The 17,527-nt window shown below is 37.1% G+C and overlaps 1 protein-coding gene and 1 long non-coding RNA gene across 3 annotated transcripts in view; one reads left to right on the plus strand and one right to left on the minus strand.

Moving 5' to 3' along the window:
- Positions 1 to 5,517, minus strand: part of LOC127866886 (uncharacterized) — a 9,010-nt gene extending 3,493 nt beyond the window's left edge. For both annotated transcript variants that reach the window (XM_052407721.1, XM_052407722.1), the window contains exons 1-2: positions 5,357 to 5,517; positions 5,130 to 5,227 (exon numbers count right to left, since the gene is read on the minus strand). In XM_052407721.1, the coding sequence (XP_052263681.1) occupies positions 5,130 to 5,227; positions 5,357 to 5,419 (161 nt within the window). In that variant the 5' untranslated portion in view covers positions 5,420 to 5,517. The remainder of the gene's footprint in view (positions 1 to 5,129; positions 5,228 to 5,356) is intronic.
- Positions 5,518 to 16,326: 10,809 nt separating this feature from the next.
- On the plus strand, positions 16,327 to 17,527 carry LOC127870264 (uncharacterized). The gene is made up of 2 exons (XR_008044728.1): positions 16,327 to 16,543; positions 17,218 to 17,527. It is a non-coding gene; the product is annotated as an uncharacterized LOC127870264 (long non-coding RNA).

Here is a 17,527-nt window from a genome sequence, read left to right on the forward strand (position 1 = left end):
CACATGATCAGACCTCTAATGGTTATGCTTATTGAAACTACCATCTTGTAAGTATCATGAATGTTGTCACATGACAAGACCTCTAATGGTTATGCTTATTGAAACTACCATCTTGTAAGTATCATGAATGTTGTCACATGACAAGACCTCTAATGGTTATGCTTATTGCAACTACCATCTTGTATCATGAATGTTGTCACATGACCAGACCTCTAATGGTTATGCTTATTTCAACTACCATCTTGTAAGTATCATGAATGTTGTCACATGACCAGACCTCTAATGGTTATGCTTATTGCAACTACCATCTAGTAAGTATCATGAATGTTGTCACATGATCAGACCTCTAATGGCTATGCTTATTGCAACTACCATCTAGTAAGTATCATGAATGTTGTCACATGACCAGAAATCTAATGGTTGCTTATTGCAACTACCATCTAGAACGTCTGAAAAGTATCTGATTATAAACAGATAATCAGTTTGTGCTCAACTAAGGAACAAATTAGTATTAAATACCAGATTATAAATGCTCAAATGAAGTGTGTCAAGACTGGTAAAAACAATTATATAAAGATTGCGTCATTTGTGGAAAAAAAAATTATAACAAGGTCAGTTTTATTACAGACATAACAAGAGATGTGTTGTCAGAAACACAATGCCCCCTAATGCGCTGCTTTGATTTTGTTTGTTTGACCATTGACCTTGAAGGATGACCTTGACCTTGACCTTTCAGCACTCAAAATGTGCAGCTCCATGAGATACACATGTATGCCAAATATCAAGTGGCTAACTGAAGGGACATAGAAGTTATGAGCATTTTTTTAAACCTAAACACGAAACCTAAATGCAAAACCTAAACGCAAAGTGTGACGGAAGGACGGACAGATGATCCGATCACTATATGCGCTCCTTCGGGGCATAAAAAGGTTTGTGGTATATAATTATAATGATTTTGTTTGTTCATGGGATTGATCGTTATTGTTGTTAGTTTTCATCCTTTATCTTTATCTGTTTAAAAAAGTGTAGCCGGGTGATACCGTCTACCAGTTTATTAAGCTTTAATCTTCCAACATAGTCATACATTTTTTTAATAATTGAATCAAAGAAACAACATCAGATTGACGTAAATTTACACTTTTCATACAGAAATAAACATTCAGTTAGATTTGTTGATGCATTTTTGGCTGAGATATCAGCTACATTCTCAGCATTGATTTGATTTTATGTGATGGTTCCATGTACCAATGTATTAATGATATCCAATCTGAATGGTTGCAGCGATTTTTTTTGCTTTTATTTGTTACAGCCTGTGCCATTTGAATTGGGAAAATAAGCGCGATACACCATGAAATTGGGAAAAGTAGTTTGATAAACCATGATATTGGGAAACATTAAGCATTATAAATATGATTTCATGTAACAGAATTAAAATTGTTTTTAAGTGCATGTTCAGGGGGTTTTCTAGCCATTTTTGGAAAAGGAGTCTGGTCAAATTGGGAGTGTTTTAATTGATAAAAGTGGCAAATTTGGGATTTATTTATTGACAAAAAGGACTTAAAGTTATATATTGTGTAGGATGTTTAAATAAAAAGTTGAGATCTAGAGTTAAGAAATCATAAGTCATAAGAGACTTGTTTCTTAAAAAAAATAAAAAAATATTTTTTTTGGAAATCGGGCTTTTATGGGAAATTTTTGTCAGCTTTTTGGGGAAAAACGTAGATTTTTGTGATTGGGAAGCAGCCGAAAATCAGCGGTAATTTTTAGCAAAAAAAATCACTGTGTTGCTAGAATCAACTTTAGTTTTGACTTTATCTTAACAGACAAGGTAAAGGTTAGATTAACAAAATACATAGTGATTTATATTTTATTTCATGCATATACATGTATGCATAATTTACCAAAATTCAACATCTTATTCTTAATCCTTAAATAACATACATGTATCAAAATTAGTGTATATATATTTTTAACATAAGACCATATTTTGTAAAGATGATCTTACCTTACTATCGTCATGAAGACCACTATTGATCTTGTATACAAAATATGCCATGAGAAAATATAAGTAAACACCTAAACCAAAATAAGAAGTAAAAGAGCAGATATATGGCATGTTTATCATTACATTGGTAGATGGTAACCGCTGGCAGACAGTACTCGTTTTACTATTATACTTTTTTAAAGAGCAGGTGTGCATGCTGTCAATTGTTAGCTTTTCTTTACATTTTATTATTTCAAGATCAACGGATATAAAATAACAAATATCTCAATAAATTAAAACAGAGAATCACAATGTAGACCATGACAATGTCAATTTACTCTTCTCTATTAGTATTAGTAATTCCATTGGTAGAATTGTTAGTAATTTTTATAATACGCGCAAAGAATTTAGAGATCCTTTTTTATGGGCTTAATTCTTGGGAACGTCTTATCTGCGAAGGACCAATTACATGGTGGAAACCAGAAATTTAAATTTTCATTAATTTGCATAAAATTGCAAAATAACATTACCAACTCATTCAGTTTTAGTTCAGAAGTCCATCTTTACCTCAAATTTCGACGAATTGAATTTAAAAAGGCAATAATTCTTGAGTTAAACGTCTGATTAAATCACAACACAATTACTAACCTCACGCCATGTTTTGAAACAGATTTAAATGCCAACCAATCTGAAGAAGGCATTACGCTGTAACATGTACGTGTAATTTGTCTATTAATGTCATCTTAATAATGCATCAGCGAGTGAATTCGGAATGATTATTTATGTACGGTATAAAAATTAAAGATGTTAATTATTTCAGAACTTGCACATTTTTAATTGTCACTTTAGAAAAAAAAAATTCTCAATTAAACCAGAAAAGTATAATAACATCTCTTTACTATATAACGCTCTGTGCTCACAACAGACGAACGCAAACTGTATTTTCCGCCGTTTATTCTTCACATTTGAACCACATCCTTAACATCGCAGGGCTCAACATTAACAGTTGTCCTTTTGCCCCTGGCAAGTAAAAGTATGGTCCTGGCAAGTTATTTTATAATCTAGTTGTCCGCCCAGTCCTTTACATCGCAGGGCTCAACATTAACAGTTGTCCTATTGCCCCTGGCAAGTTAAAGTATGGTCTGGACAAGTTATTTTATAATCTAGTTGTCCGCCCAGGCAAGTGCAAAAAAGAACAAAGAGCATTAAATATAGACTTTAATTAGACTTTCATTCCTTTTATCATTTTTTTAATTGTGCAAAAATAAAAAAGGTTTTGTGGTGTATCATTTTGATCTTTATTAAAAAATATGAGGTTTATAGTTTATGTGATATTTCATTTTTGCCTTTGGGCAAGTGGATTTACTTTCAGGGCAAGTAGATTTTCTGGGATCCAGACATAAGCCCCCCAGGACAAAACCCCCCCAATGAAAAAATGAACATTTGGACAATTGCCCCCCAGTAGAAATGACAGGTAGGATATAAGCCCCCCAGTGCTTATTTTGCATCTGGACATTTGCCCCCCAGTGCTTATTTTAGAAGTGGACATTTGCCCCCCAGTGCCTAATTTTCAATGACATTACTCGATTGAGCAGATAATCATGTCCAATTATCACCACCTGATTACTCAAAACCTTTGAGATGATAATCCATTTATCCAATAACCACCACTGAAAGGCTTAAATAATGGAAGGGATAAATAAGGCGACACTGGATTTGATCTCTTCTCTGACTTTCATAACTTCTATGGCTAAGTGGTCAGCATCGTTACTGTGTGTTGTGGATGATGTGACCATAGTAACCTGAATATATAAAAACAATAATTTAATATTGTAACTTATGATAATAGAAATGAAACATTTAATTTATTATATATAAAATTATTTTGTGACGTTTTGTATATCTGTTTGGAATTAATTATGTAAATTAATTGATATTTTGAATGTTGGTAAAGCTTACAAATACTACATTTACCTTTACTTCAAATAATTAAATTTGTGAAGTTATGCAATACTGTCTGGAATTAATTTTGCAAATCGCTATTTTAAAAGTTATGATAGCAAAGATAACAAATAGCATTTTAATATTATACTTACATCAAGATTAGTTGTCAAGGTTCCTTTACATGAAGCGCTTCTGCGCTTGGAACATTCCCAATGTATTGATTCTTTACGAGACTTCTTTTTGGTGTAAGAGTACCCATCCTTCAGTAATTTCTCAGACCCTTTATTACTCTTAATAATTTCCATGATGAAATGTATCATTTGAAATGTGATAGTTTCGTTATATACTAAGTTTTAGTTAATTGTCACTCAAACAATGTAACTACAAAAATAATTGCCTTTAAATGTTGTTATATCATATGTGTTCACTTTAATTATCATTATTTGTACTAAGTTATGATAATTATTATTGATAATCCTTTTGATTGATTAAATAAAGAAGCCATTAATTTTCATTAACAAGTATATGATCAAAGCCACATGTCACACCTTTAACAAGCTGATTATCCTTTTGATTGATTAATTAAAGAACAATTCTTTAAGATGTTTGTTTTACCTAAGATTAGGAAATTCAAGTGAGTTTCTGGATCTTTTTTATTTCAAATTATAATGATCCAAGTTTCTATGATTATATATTTGTGAGATATGAAATAATAATGAATCCAAAGACAGAGATATACTAGTTTAATGGAAACAACATATGATATTAGCACTGGGGGGCAAATGTCCTCTTCTAAAATAAGCACTGGGGGGCAAATGTCCAGATGCAAAATGAGCACTGGGGGGCTTATATCCTACCTGTCATTTCTACTGGGGGGGCAATTGTCCAAATGTTCATTTTTTCATTGGGGGGGTTTTGTCCTGGGGGGCTTATGTCCTACAATCAGATTTTCTAATTGCCTGGCAGGGCAAGTTGGTTTTTAGGTTAATGTTGAGCCCAGCATGATCGAGGCTGTATTATATCTACACAGCAAGCGAATCGAGAGATATTGAAAATTTGAATGGTGGTTGGATTTAATTGCTCAGGCGTGCAAAATTCAAAGTGTCATTACATAATTTTTACAGAACATTATCGAGAAATGAATTATCTACACTACACTACTACTACTACACTCTAGTAGAATCGTGACAGTCACACTTACAGAGAGAGACATGACTTTCTGGCAATGGACAGAAGCGTGTTGGTGTGAAATCTGCACATCCCTACAGCCCCACTGATCTGCAGGCATCGGTATGCTGCCTAAAATTAGTATGCATATCCTAGCCATTTCATCCGAAAGTAAAAGATCCGAAATAACATTCATTTTTATGACAATTGTTGTTCTAGTTATTTAAATATAAAATCGTAAAACGGTAAAACAAACAATACCTGATACAGAAATGAGATCCGACTCCAAATGTCTTCCTGTGGAATTTGGGTCTTTCGTGTCATTTTATTTGGTTTACTTCGTCAGAATATAAAAAATAAGCAGAATCTTGACGAAAAAAATTCGTATGCGGCATAATGTTTGTAGGCTACAAACTACTACATTAATGTGGAATTATAGTCAAGCCGTCCAAACATCAAACCGTGACAAAACAAAGTCACAATGGCCGGAATCAATTGATAAAATCAAACCGGTAAGGTTCTTTTCATTTTTGATAATAATTTTCTGATATCTAACATTATATATTTTGTATTCATAAAACATGTTTTATACATGAGCCTTTCTCAAACATGTAGAATATTTTTGTACTTAAAGTCGCAACGGAGGTTACAAATTATTACGGCCAAGGATTTTGTATGCGATTTTGTAAAGGCACATTTTTTACACTGATATATCATCTGTAAACATTTTGTAAGTAAATTTTTATCACAAACGAATCGGTAAATACAAATTATTAAGTAACACCCAGTAGTAATATGCTGAAAATACGCATAATATAGCATTGTATACATTATTTAAAAGATTATAAAACATAAGGAAGTATATAGTATCAGTTTTCCATTAAAATATATGTAATAATTATAAAAATGAATACGCAACGTTTTACTGTTGGTTTCATGAGGTCGTAGAAATGTTCCAATGTGTCGATCTGAGACCAGAATAGGGCAAATTATCAAAAATCGAACAGTGAGGAAATGAACAGGATGAAAGAAGCTAAGGAGTAATGGATTGAGGAGCAATGCATCATCATCGACAAAGAGATAACCGCAGGCAGCAGTAAGAAGGCCTACAGAACCCTCAAATCCCTCACGAAGACCAGTGTGCACAAGGCCAGTGTTATATTAGACGCTGACGGGAATCTCCTTACCGAGAGTGCCGCAGTCATAAACAGATGGAGTGAATACTGCAGTGACTTCTACAACTTTCTGCTTCAATCAGACTCCAGTCTCCTTCAGAACGATCCCAGACCAGAAGCGGCGGACGAAGAGAGTCCGCCCATACGTAAGGCAGAGGTGGAGGAGGCATTGCGTAGTCTTAAGGCTGGAAAATCTCCAGGAGTGGACAACGTCTGTTCCGAGCTGATTAAGCACGGAGCAGAGGCAACGACTGCAGCATTGACGGCACTATGCCAAAAGATCTGGGAGGAGAAGAAGTGGTCCAAGGAGCGGACCCAGTCACTGATCATACCCCTACTGAAAAAGGGCAACCTCAAGTTGTGCAAGAATTACCGCACCGTCTGTCATGTATTGTAATGTAAGGGACACAACTCGTATTGTCTTGTTAAAGCATGCAGTCATGAGTTACTTGTATTGAGGTTTTTATCTATGTGAATATATTAATGAAGTCAGTTGTGAGTTACCCACCGACGAGTTCAGAGTTATTACATGGTGTCAGAAAGTTAATAAAATCGGCGCAATCAGGCGATTGCATGACAATCGTACGTTGCAAATCTGTTGTTAAAGGTTCATTATATAACAGCGAAATGGCTTCGAAGGGAATCAGGCCATTACCGGAATTTAACCCGTCGGAAAGTGCATCAAGTTGGGAAGACTACAAACGGGACTTCCAAATTCATTTGGACGCGCTAGGTCTGGACGACAAGCCTGGAAAAAGAAAGGTTGGCGTCCTACTTGCTAAAATGGGAAGAGAGTGCGTTAAAATTTACGATTCGTTCGCGTGGACGCCGGAAGTTGTTTCCGGTCAGAATGCTGGAATCGCGGCAGTTCCTTCCGAGGATAAATTCCATCTAGAAACGGTTTTCGCAAAATTCGACAGACATTTCGGAATGCATAATTACCGTAACATTAAAATACAAGAGTTCCTCAACACAAAGCGTGGTAACCTGTCCATAATGGATTACATTTTGGAATTAAAAAAGAATAGCGGAACACTGTCAATATGGAGAACAAAAAGAAGGGTTAATATGTGACATGATCATTAATGGAGTGAATGACACAAAGTGTAGTGAAAAGCTAATGGAGATATCAGTTACACAACTTACCATCGAACGTGTCGTGCAAGTTTGTAGGCAAATAGAATTGACCACATCTCACATCAAATCACTGGGTGAAATCCCTCACGTAAACATGGCTAGAACGCATCAATACCCTCACAAGCATCACAAATACTGTGCCAAGTGCTGCAGAAAGCATGAAATAAGGAAATGTCCCGCCTTTCAAAAACAGTGTGACAATTGCGGAGAGTTTGGCCATTTCAAGGCATCCAAATTATGTCCTGCAGTCGGTGGGGCATCGCATCAACAAAAGGTGGCATCACACAGTGGGGCACGTGGCTATGGACGTAGACCGCGTCATCGCAGAAGTGATCGGGGGAACCACCGTGGATATCGTGGCCGTGGGGGTCAACGACGTGTCAACTACACAGACGCCCAGGAAAACCAGGTCTAGGAAATGTTTAACCAGTTTGGACATGCGGATGTCAACGACGTATTTATCGCAACATCAAGTGAAGATAATCATGAATGGTCCTCTAACTTTAAAATAGGGTGTCAAACGGTGGAATTTGAAATCGACAGTGGCGCAATGTGCAGTGTCATGTCATATGAAACAGCGAAGCTATTTGAAAAGGTCGCGCCAATCACAAGGAGTGATGTTATTATTAGCGGTGTCAATGGGCAAGCAGTGAAGGACGCTTAGAAATGATTATATTGCTGTGAGAGCATACAAATATATAGCGTTCTGTTAATTTCCATATTACTACTATGAACACTCCAAGAGGCATAAACTTGCTTGGAAGGGATGATTCAGTTGATTTTGGGCTGATCATGAGATTACATATTGCAAGACTTGAAACAGAATCTATCATTGAGAAATATAGTGACGTCCTTTGGGAAGAGATTGGGTGTATACCGGGCGAGTACGAGATTAAAATCGATAAGTCAATAGAACCAGTAGTTCATGCACCACGACCGGTGCCAGTCGCGATTCGTGAACAATTGCAAGCTGAACTAAAACACTTAGATAAATGCAACAGTATTGCTTAAGTAACAGAACCTTCGCAATGGGTCAGTAGTTTGGTGTGCGTTAGACATAAAAAAAGGAAGAGTGCGAATATGCATTGACCCCACAGATTTAAACCGCGCAATCCGAAGAGAACATTACCCTATGAACAGTTTTGATGATGTTGCCACAAAATTGAATGGGAGTTAATACTTTACAACGCTAGACGCGAATATGGGTTATTAACAAATACAATTAACTGAAGAGAGCTCGAAGCTCACAGCATTTAATCCTCCTTTCGGCAGGTACCGAAACCTGCGGATGCCGATGGGCGTATAGCGTATAGTGTTCGAGTGAAGTGTTCCAACGGTACATGGAACAGAACTTTGGTAACATTGACGGGGTAGAAATAATTGTTGACGACATTTTGATTCATGGTAGAACACTCGAAGAACATAACGACGTTTGGAAACGGTGCTTCAAAAGGCACGTTCAATTAACCTGAAGATGAATAAGAAAAAGTGTTCAAACCATGACATAATTGCACGCGCAACACAAGCGGATGAATCATTCCAAGTACTAGCCAAGGTAATCACTCGAGGATGGCCAGAAACTAAATGCGAAGTTCCCGTGGAAGCTATTTGGGATTACCGAGATGAAATATCAATCGACATTGGAGTTCTGTACCGAGGGGAACGCGTGTGTATCCCGAAAGAAATGAGAGTAGAAACGTTGAAAGCGATACATAAGTCGCATTTAGGGGGAGTGAACTGTAAAAAGAGGGCGAGATAGTTAGTATTTTGGCCCGGCATGAACAAACAAATTCAAGATCTTGTGGGCAAGTGTAGTGCGTGTTTAATGCATCGCAACATGAGCCAAAAGGAGCCAATGATCATCCAACCAGTACCTGAGCTACCCTGGAGCAAAGTTGGAATGGACTTATGTGAACTAGAGGGTAACCATTACCTAACCATTGTAGACTACTTCTCCAACTTCATTGAAGTAGCACCATTGCAAAGGGAGACTCGAAAGAGCACCATCTTAAAACACATCAAGCAAAACGTGGCTCGTTATGGAATCATGGACCCAATCATCTCAGACATCAGTCCACAGTTCACCAGTGCTAAATTCCGAGAATTCGTCGAAAAATATGGCATCATTCATATTACTTCGTCGCCTTTACACCAACAACCAAACGGCCTTGCCGAAAAGGTTATACAAACCGTGAAAAATCTAATTAAAAAGTGTAGCGAAACAGGAGACGACATCTACTTAGCCCTGTTAGAACTAAGAAACACACCACGCGATAACATCGGATCACCAATGCAACGTCTAATGGGTCGACGCGCAAAAACACTTATACCTATGAAACAAACATTGCGACAACCAGAAACAACCAGTGAAAATGTCGCACCGAAGTTGTTAGAATTTCGTGAAAAGCAAAAATTCTACTACGACCAATACGCGGAGAGCAAGGAAATCTTCAGCCAGGGGACGCAGTAAGAATTAAAACCCCATCCGGCTGGAAACCGGCAGAGTATGTAAAACCGTCCGAGTACCCGCGATCACATATCGTTAAGGCAGGCGAATCAGGACGCGAATATCGCCGAAACACGGACATGCTAATGAAAACCAAGGAAAACCACACATTATCACCACAAACAATGACGTGTACATACCGGCACCCACAGCGCCAACAGAGACGGTAGCAGAACAACCATCAACCACGCCAAATCACGAAAACAGTGCTAGTGCGAGATCGAGTAAAACCAGAGACAAACCGGGGAGAGAGAGTGTACAAGACACTGTTAGAAAAAAACGAGGTCAGGAAGAGAAGTTCGCAATCCGACACGGTTAAATGACTATGTGTAAGATGTGAAGAGCAAACATGTGTCATATGACTGCCTTATTGTAGCGCAAAATAAACTTATTAATACACTGTTTAATAATTATCATTCGGTAAAATTGGTATTTGTATAAGTCAAATGTATTGTTGTATTAAATGCATGATGTTCTTGAAACTGTACTTTCATAACGTGAAAGGAACAGTTTGTACACATTTACTTTTATCATATCAAAATCTTGGTTAATGTTTAATGATTCAGTGCCTTCAGCGCTTTGATTTTTCTCCTAACAGCAAAATGTTCATGAAATTCTCTTCTCACGAAAATCCAATATTTCATTATTTTTTGGTGTATCTACTTTCTAGCTTGTTTTCGGTGTTATTACAGTCTGTTATCATTTCCTAGCTGAAACCCGACATTTAGTGTATCTGGCATTTGTCATTTTGTCCTGAACAAGCCTGAATCTGAGATAACAGCGACAATTTTGTGGAAACTTAGCAAACATGTATTTTAGTGAATAATTTTGTCTTACATGTTGTTTTATTGTTAATTTAATTTTATGTATTTCAATTCCATATTTAATTTAAAAGAAGTTCTTTATTAATTAAAGTGAATTGTATTCATATGGAATGTTCTATTTTCAATAACAATTAAAAACTCAGAGGTTTAAAAGAAATTCCCACTAGGATTTTATAAAAAGAGAAGTTTATAATGTGTTACTACAGGTTATGTTATTTGCTTTCTTTCATAAACCTATTCGCATATGTAACGATAGAGTAGTTGATGTATCATGTGTTTATAATTTTAAAAAAAAGAAAGAAAAGGGAATGTCATGTATTGTAATGTAAGGGACACAACTCGTATTGTCTTGTTAAAGCATGCGGTCATGAGTTACTTGTATTGAGGTTTATATCTATGTGAATATATTAATAGTCAGTTGTGAGTTACCCACCGACGAGTTCAGAGTTATTGCACCATCAGTCTTATCAGTCATCCGAGCAAAGTTATGCTACGCATCATCCTTAATCGATTGAGTGTAAGGCCGAGAAACAGCTGGCCGAAGAGAAGACTGGATTCAGAGCTGGGCGGAGCACAGTGGAACATATCTTTAACTGCAGAATCATCATCGAGAAACACCTGCCACACCAACGTGAGCTCTTCGACAACTTAATTGACTTTAAGAAAGCTTTCGAACGCGTGTGGCATGATGACCTATGGAATGTTGAGAGGATTCAACATTGAAGAAGGACTGGTGCAAGTCATTCAAGAACTATACGGAAACGCCAGCAGTACAGTACTTCTCACGGAAAGCAGGAGGACTTCTTCAGGACATCAGTCGGCGTCCGCCAGGGATGTCTGCTCTCTCCCGTCCTGTTCAACATTTCTTTTTAGAAGATAATGCAGGTGACTCTCGATAAACACCACAACTCTATCTACATCGATGGAAGATCAATCTCCAACTTGAGATTCCCTGATGACATTGACATCATGGGTGGCACCAGCAGTGAACTTCAACAGCTCATCAACAGACTCTATGAAAGAGCAAGAACATACAGGATGGAGGTCAGCACGGAGAAGTCGAAGATTATGGTAAACAACACAAGCAACACCAGTGCAGACATCACCATGAACGGTGAGAAGCTAGAAAAAGTGATCAGTTTCAAGTAATTGAGCGCAACTCTGTCCAAGAATGGTACCAGTACCGCTGAGGTAAGAATAACAATTGCCATGGCGACCGCAACGATGGCCAGACTCAGCAGGTTGTGGACAAGCAGTTCCATCATATTCCACACCAAGTACAGGCTCTACAAGTCCCTCGTAGACTCGATCCTACTCTACGGCTGCGAGAGTTTGACGCTTCACGCGGGCAGAAAACGCAGGATACAGGCATTTGAACATAAATTTCTCCAAAGACTGCTCCGCATCTCCTACACGGATCACAAGACCAACGAGTACGCCCGGAACACACCCGGAGCATGACTGCAACACTTGTTGGTCCACAAGAGCCCCTTCTGGCGACCGTCAAACGACTAAAGCTGGCTTGGATTGGACACATCACCAGGCACGGCTCTCTGTGCACGACAGTTCTCCAGGGCACGCTAAAGGGAGGCCGACGTCGAGGCCTTCAGAAGAAAAGCTGGATGGATTATGTAAAAGACGAATTACTCTCAGCAGCACAAAACAGACCTGACTGGAGAAGGATTTCTGTATTGTCGTCCCTCATTTCCCCATAACGGCAAAACCGGATGATGATGATGATAACCAGGGCCCTGCAGTCCGCACAGGCTAATCAGGGACACCACTTTCCGCTTTTATTGTATTTTCGTTTAAAGAAAGTCTCTTGTTAGCAAAATACAGTTTAGGCGGAAAGTGTCGTCCCTGATTAGCCTGTGTGGACTGCACAGGCTAATCTGGGACAACACTTTACGCACATGCAGTAAACCAACTTTTTACAGAGCACTGTACATATCTCTTCCATATTATTTTATTTGCATACAAATACAAGTACACTTATATAGCGCAACAATTATTTGACAATATTCAATTGCGCTGTACACAGCTCAATCACTAAAAAAGCTTAATTATCATAAAAAGGCAAAACAAATGCGCTTTAAGTTTAGTTTTAAACTAAAAGTCGCTCTGAGAACATTGCAAGTCTTTTGGAAGAGTATTCCACCACTAAGGTCAAATTAATGCAATCGATCGATCAGCAACTTTGTTCGAGTTCTTGGGATGTTTAAGTTATTATCATCAATTGTCTGTATCGACCTTCACCAGTAATGGACAGCTCTCTGACATGAATTGGAGCAGTTCCAAATTTAGTTAATAACATGCGGTTCGAAAATGCATTTCTTAACATGAGAACGAGTATTTCAAACATTGCATGTGCTTGTATAAGGAGCCAGTGCAGTGACTTGAGGATCTCCTTGATTGGCTGATTGTGTAAAACATTGGCGACAATTCTGGCTGTTCGATTTTGAATACAGTGCAGTCTGTGAATCTGATATTTTCGGATTTCAGTCCATTGCACAAGTCTCGAAAATCATCTACACAATTTATATCACAGCCACGAATATGTATGCCGGATTTATTATTGTAACTGTTTGGAACCGTAAATAATTACTTCTGTTTTTGAAATGTTCATTTTCAATATGAACCGAGTCATCAAAAAAATAACGTCTTGTAAACAATAAACATTATGTAATACTGACTCTTAATATTGATTATTTCAAGGTTGAATTTTATTTTAAATGTAAGTTTTTGATCGTCAGCGTAACCATATAGACCTGCTTGATATTTTTGGACAACCTTATTTAACGCAGATGTGTACATGATGAATATCATGGACCGACACAGGAGCCCTGGTGAACACCGTACTTCATGGTTTCAAACTTTGAAAAAGACGTTGAGTTATTCACTTCCACTCGCTGTATTCTTTCAGTCAGTTACGATTTTATCCAGTTAATAGGCGTTCCTTCGAGTCCAACATAATTTCGATTGAAATTACCAATGGTAAAAGTGTCGAAGGCGGCACTTTGATCAATCACAACAACTTATGTTACTTGGTGCTGATCAATCGCATTCAGAATGTCATGATGCATTTTATTGTTAAGCATAGCTATCTCAACACCGTGGTATTTGCGATGAGCATTTTGGTATGATGGCAGAACGTTGTTCCTTCCAATGTGTTCTGCTTTAATGCAACATTTTCAAGAATTGTTTATAAAAATGATAGATTTGAGACCGGTTTGGTAGTTCTAGGGACCACCCCGGTTTCTTAATGGTTTTATTCCCGCACTTTTGCAGTCGTTTGGAAATACACCTTCCACGAGAGATCGATTTATAATGGCAAATTTTCTTTAAGCTGTGCTGTCGGCATGAGGTCTAATTCACATGTCGTTGACATTGATCTTTGAATCAGTTTTTCAACTTCGCTTTGCGAGATTTGCCTTATTCTATAAATGGCACACAATCAAATGTTTTCTCTAAATGTTCAGAAGATGTATCATAGTTAAGCCTGTATATATGGACCAATGTATATATTTGTACAATGTCATTATTTGGAAATAAAATATGTTAAAAGTAAAGTAAAGTAGGTCTCTCAAATTTGATATTTTTCTGAAAAGTACTTCTGGAAATCATTTGCTAAATGCATATCATCACAATTAGGCGGAAGCGGCTTGTTCTTCGTACGACCAAACAATTGAGAAGTTACACAGTGCAGTTTTTTTTATTACCTCTGCATCGTGTATTTTGTGCTATTGAAAAGATTCAACGATGATTATTTCTAACACGTTTGTAAGTTTCCTTTGTGGCTCCAGTTTTATCAATTAAACGTATTATTTCAATTGAGTGCCTACACTTTTTAACATTGTCAAATATGTATTGAGCCATGGAACTTTTGGCCTGCAAAGGAGAGTTTTCTCTTAAAGAGGGGCGTGTTTTCTACTATTGCCGATAATCTAGAATTTAAGTCAAGCAAAAGGTCATTTACCTTGGCTGACTCTTCTATGAGCGAACTCGTTTCAGAAATATCCGTTTTTAAAGATTCTTTAGTCAATTCTTTCCAGTTTTTTGCTTTTAACAGACTTTACAGTCAGTAGTGATTTACATTGCTCTTTAAAGCAAGTAACTAAACAATGGTCAGACAAAAAGTTATTACATACAGGGCTGGTGATTTTAAATAAGTCATCATCATTCCTCGTAATAATAAAATCCAACGTATGACCATTCAAGTATGTTGGGGTTTTGACATGCTGTTCCAGTCCAAAGAAGTCAAAGCACTGTAAGAACCGTTAGCGGTTATATTCCGATTCACAGTCAACATGTGCGTTAAAATCGCCTACGATTACGAATGGTTCAGACCTTTATGAGAACCTTTATAGAAACACCGGAAATTCGATCAAGAATATAGCCTGTGTACCTGTAAGTTTGTCCGATTTGGTGGTCTATTGATGCCCATTATAAAGAAAATGAAGTTATTGGTATGAATTTTCCTCTCTGCACACTCAAATGGGGAATATTGATTGCATAATAGATTTGAAACTCGAAGATTTCCTCTGTACAGCAGGAAAATACCCCCAGCATTTTCATATCAGGTCTGGGAACATCAGAAAGACAAAAGCCGTCATACGATAATTTATTCCGCACAACGTCATCATCATCAGCCCGCAATCAACTATTCGATTACCAGACATAGGTACATGTTTTCCTCCAAATAATGCTGTAAGAGTTTGGCAGATTTTCCTCTCACTGAGCTCGTATTAATGGTTCAACTTTTAAATATGTTTTTCCGGTGCTGGTTTATAATGAATGTTGAGTCAAACTTCAATTTTTATATGTTGCTCACGTTCAAACGGTTCTTTTTTCGCTCCCGTGTGCGACCATCTCTTTTACATCCTTTTTAATTAAAAAAATTCTTTCAGCCTGTTGAGGATACAATTATCCAATATAATCATGTTAATGTTCGATGTGAAACTCCATAATTGTCCAGTTTTGTTAAATACTTTATACCAGGTAACTGATTATCCATAGTCCTGAGTGAGAAGTTGTTCAGACAAAGTGTTAGATTTTTTGAATTTCTTTAAGCAGAAACTCCCCTTTATCACTATTCAATTGTGTTTGACACAAATTCTTAAAAACGCTATTACAATTAAAAAATAAATAAAGTCAGCAGCATAACGATTAATTGTTTAAATAAGGACAGTCCAATTTTCTGATTTCTATATGCACTGTGTCCAGCTTAAATTCTCCAATATTTGCAGCTCACACCTGGCGCAATGCAGCTTACACCTGGCGCAGATGTGCAATAAAATAACGCGTCCACGTACACAATATATAATCTATCTTAACTGAAGTTTTATTTCTATAATGTTTATTTAAGACTTAAAACAATATTTTTTAATAATATTTATAAAGAAATAATAATCACAAAAGTTGTTTATGTCATACAGACATGCAGTTTAACATTCAGATCATCGTCGTGCAATGAAAAAGAATCCACAAAAGGCTGTAAAAGCCCAAATTGCAAAGTTTTGTTGTATGTCAATCTTCATCCACATAAAATAGTAAATTGTAAAATATTGCAAACCAGATCAATCGTGACGTTGTGACGTGCTACACGTAACACAATATAAATGCGAAACGTGACGTTGTTTCTAAGGATTTCGGTCAAGCTTTTTTATCTAAAAATATTTAGTGATTTCAAACGAGAATTCCATTTTCTGTACGTTATTACGAACATGGAACACATTACAGACTCCGCCAGACGGTCAGATCGCAGAGCTGATAGTCGGCCAGCCAATGCTTCACTGAATCTTTCAGGGTAAGAGAGCATTTAAGTTATGCATCATCGTCGTGCACTGTGAAAAGAGGGTTAAATGCATGTGCGTAAAGTGTCGTCCCCGATTAGCCTGTGAAATCCACACAGGCTTATCAGGGACGACACTTTACGCCTAAACTGGATTTCCGCTTAGAAGAGACTTCCTTTAAACAGAAAATCCCATAAAAGCGGAAAGTGTCGTCCCTGATAAGCCCGTGCGGACTGCACAAGCTAATCTGGGACGACACTTTACGCACATGCATCAAACCCCCTTTTCACAGAGCACGGCCCATACAAAAATAATTTTACTATACAAACAATATGCACAAAAGCTAATGTTGACATTCGTCCTTTATTTAAGGCAAATTGTCCATACAATACGGAATACTTCATACAACGTGATAATTATCCAATCGTTATATCTGAAAATTTAAATCTTCCGTTGGTCGCAAGAAAAATTCACCCTTGCTATAAAAATTAATATTCAATGGAATTTATTTGAATATTTCACTTTTTATTATTTTGAAAATAGCTCGGTAGATTTGTGCATGTGAACGTTAAAAAGTTATTACAAACCAACCGAACATATACCCCGGTAGACATTGTAGCATGTTGAATTTCAATATTTGTAGCTAAAATTCCGGTGTGATAAAAATACTTTTTCTGACGTTATTTAGCCGGAAGACATTGCACCGGGTGAGCGGCTGCCACAAGCTACCGACTGTTACCATAGAAACGAACCCTTTGTCAGCGTCATCAACCGAACATTAGCTTTGGCTGAAGTATCGATGTATCCACTTTTTTGTGTATGTTTCTATTTAAAGGTTTTACTATTTATATGACTATTATTTGAATTAGGTGTTTGGAAAAAATGTACTTTGCATCATTTATTCGCTGCAATTTTGATATTGTTTGTTTTGTATTGTTTGTTTTTTAGTTTGTTTTTTCATTAAATGTGTGTTGAACAAATAAACGATCCTACTAGTA

Source organism: Dreissena polymorpha, chromosome 2 (genome assembly GCF_020536995.1).
Source record: "Dreissena polymorpha isolate Duluth1 chromosome 2, UMN_Dpol_1.0, whole genome shotgun sequence".
Classification (NCBI taxonomy): Eukaryota; Metazoa; Mollusca; class Bivalvia; order Myida; family Dreissenidae; genus Dreissena; species Dreissena polymorpha.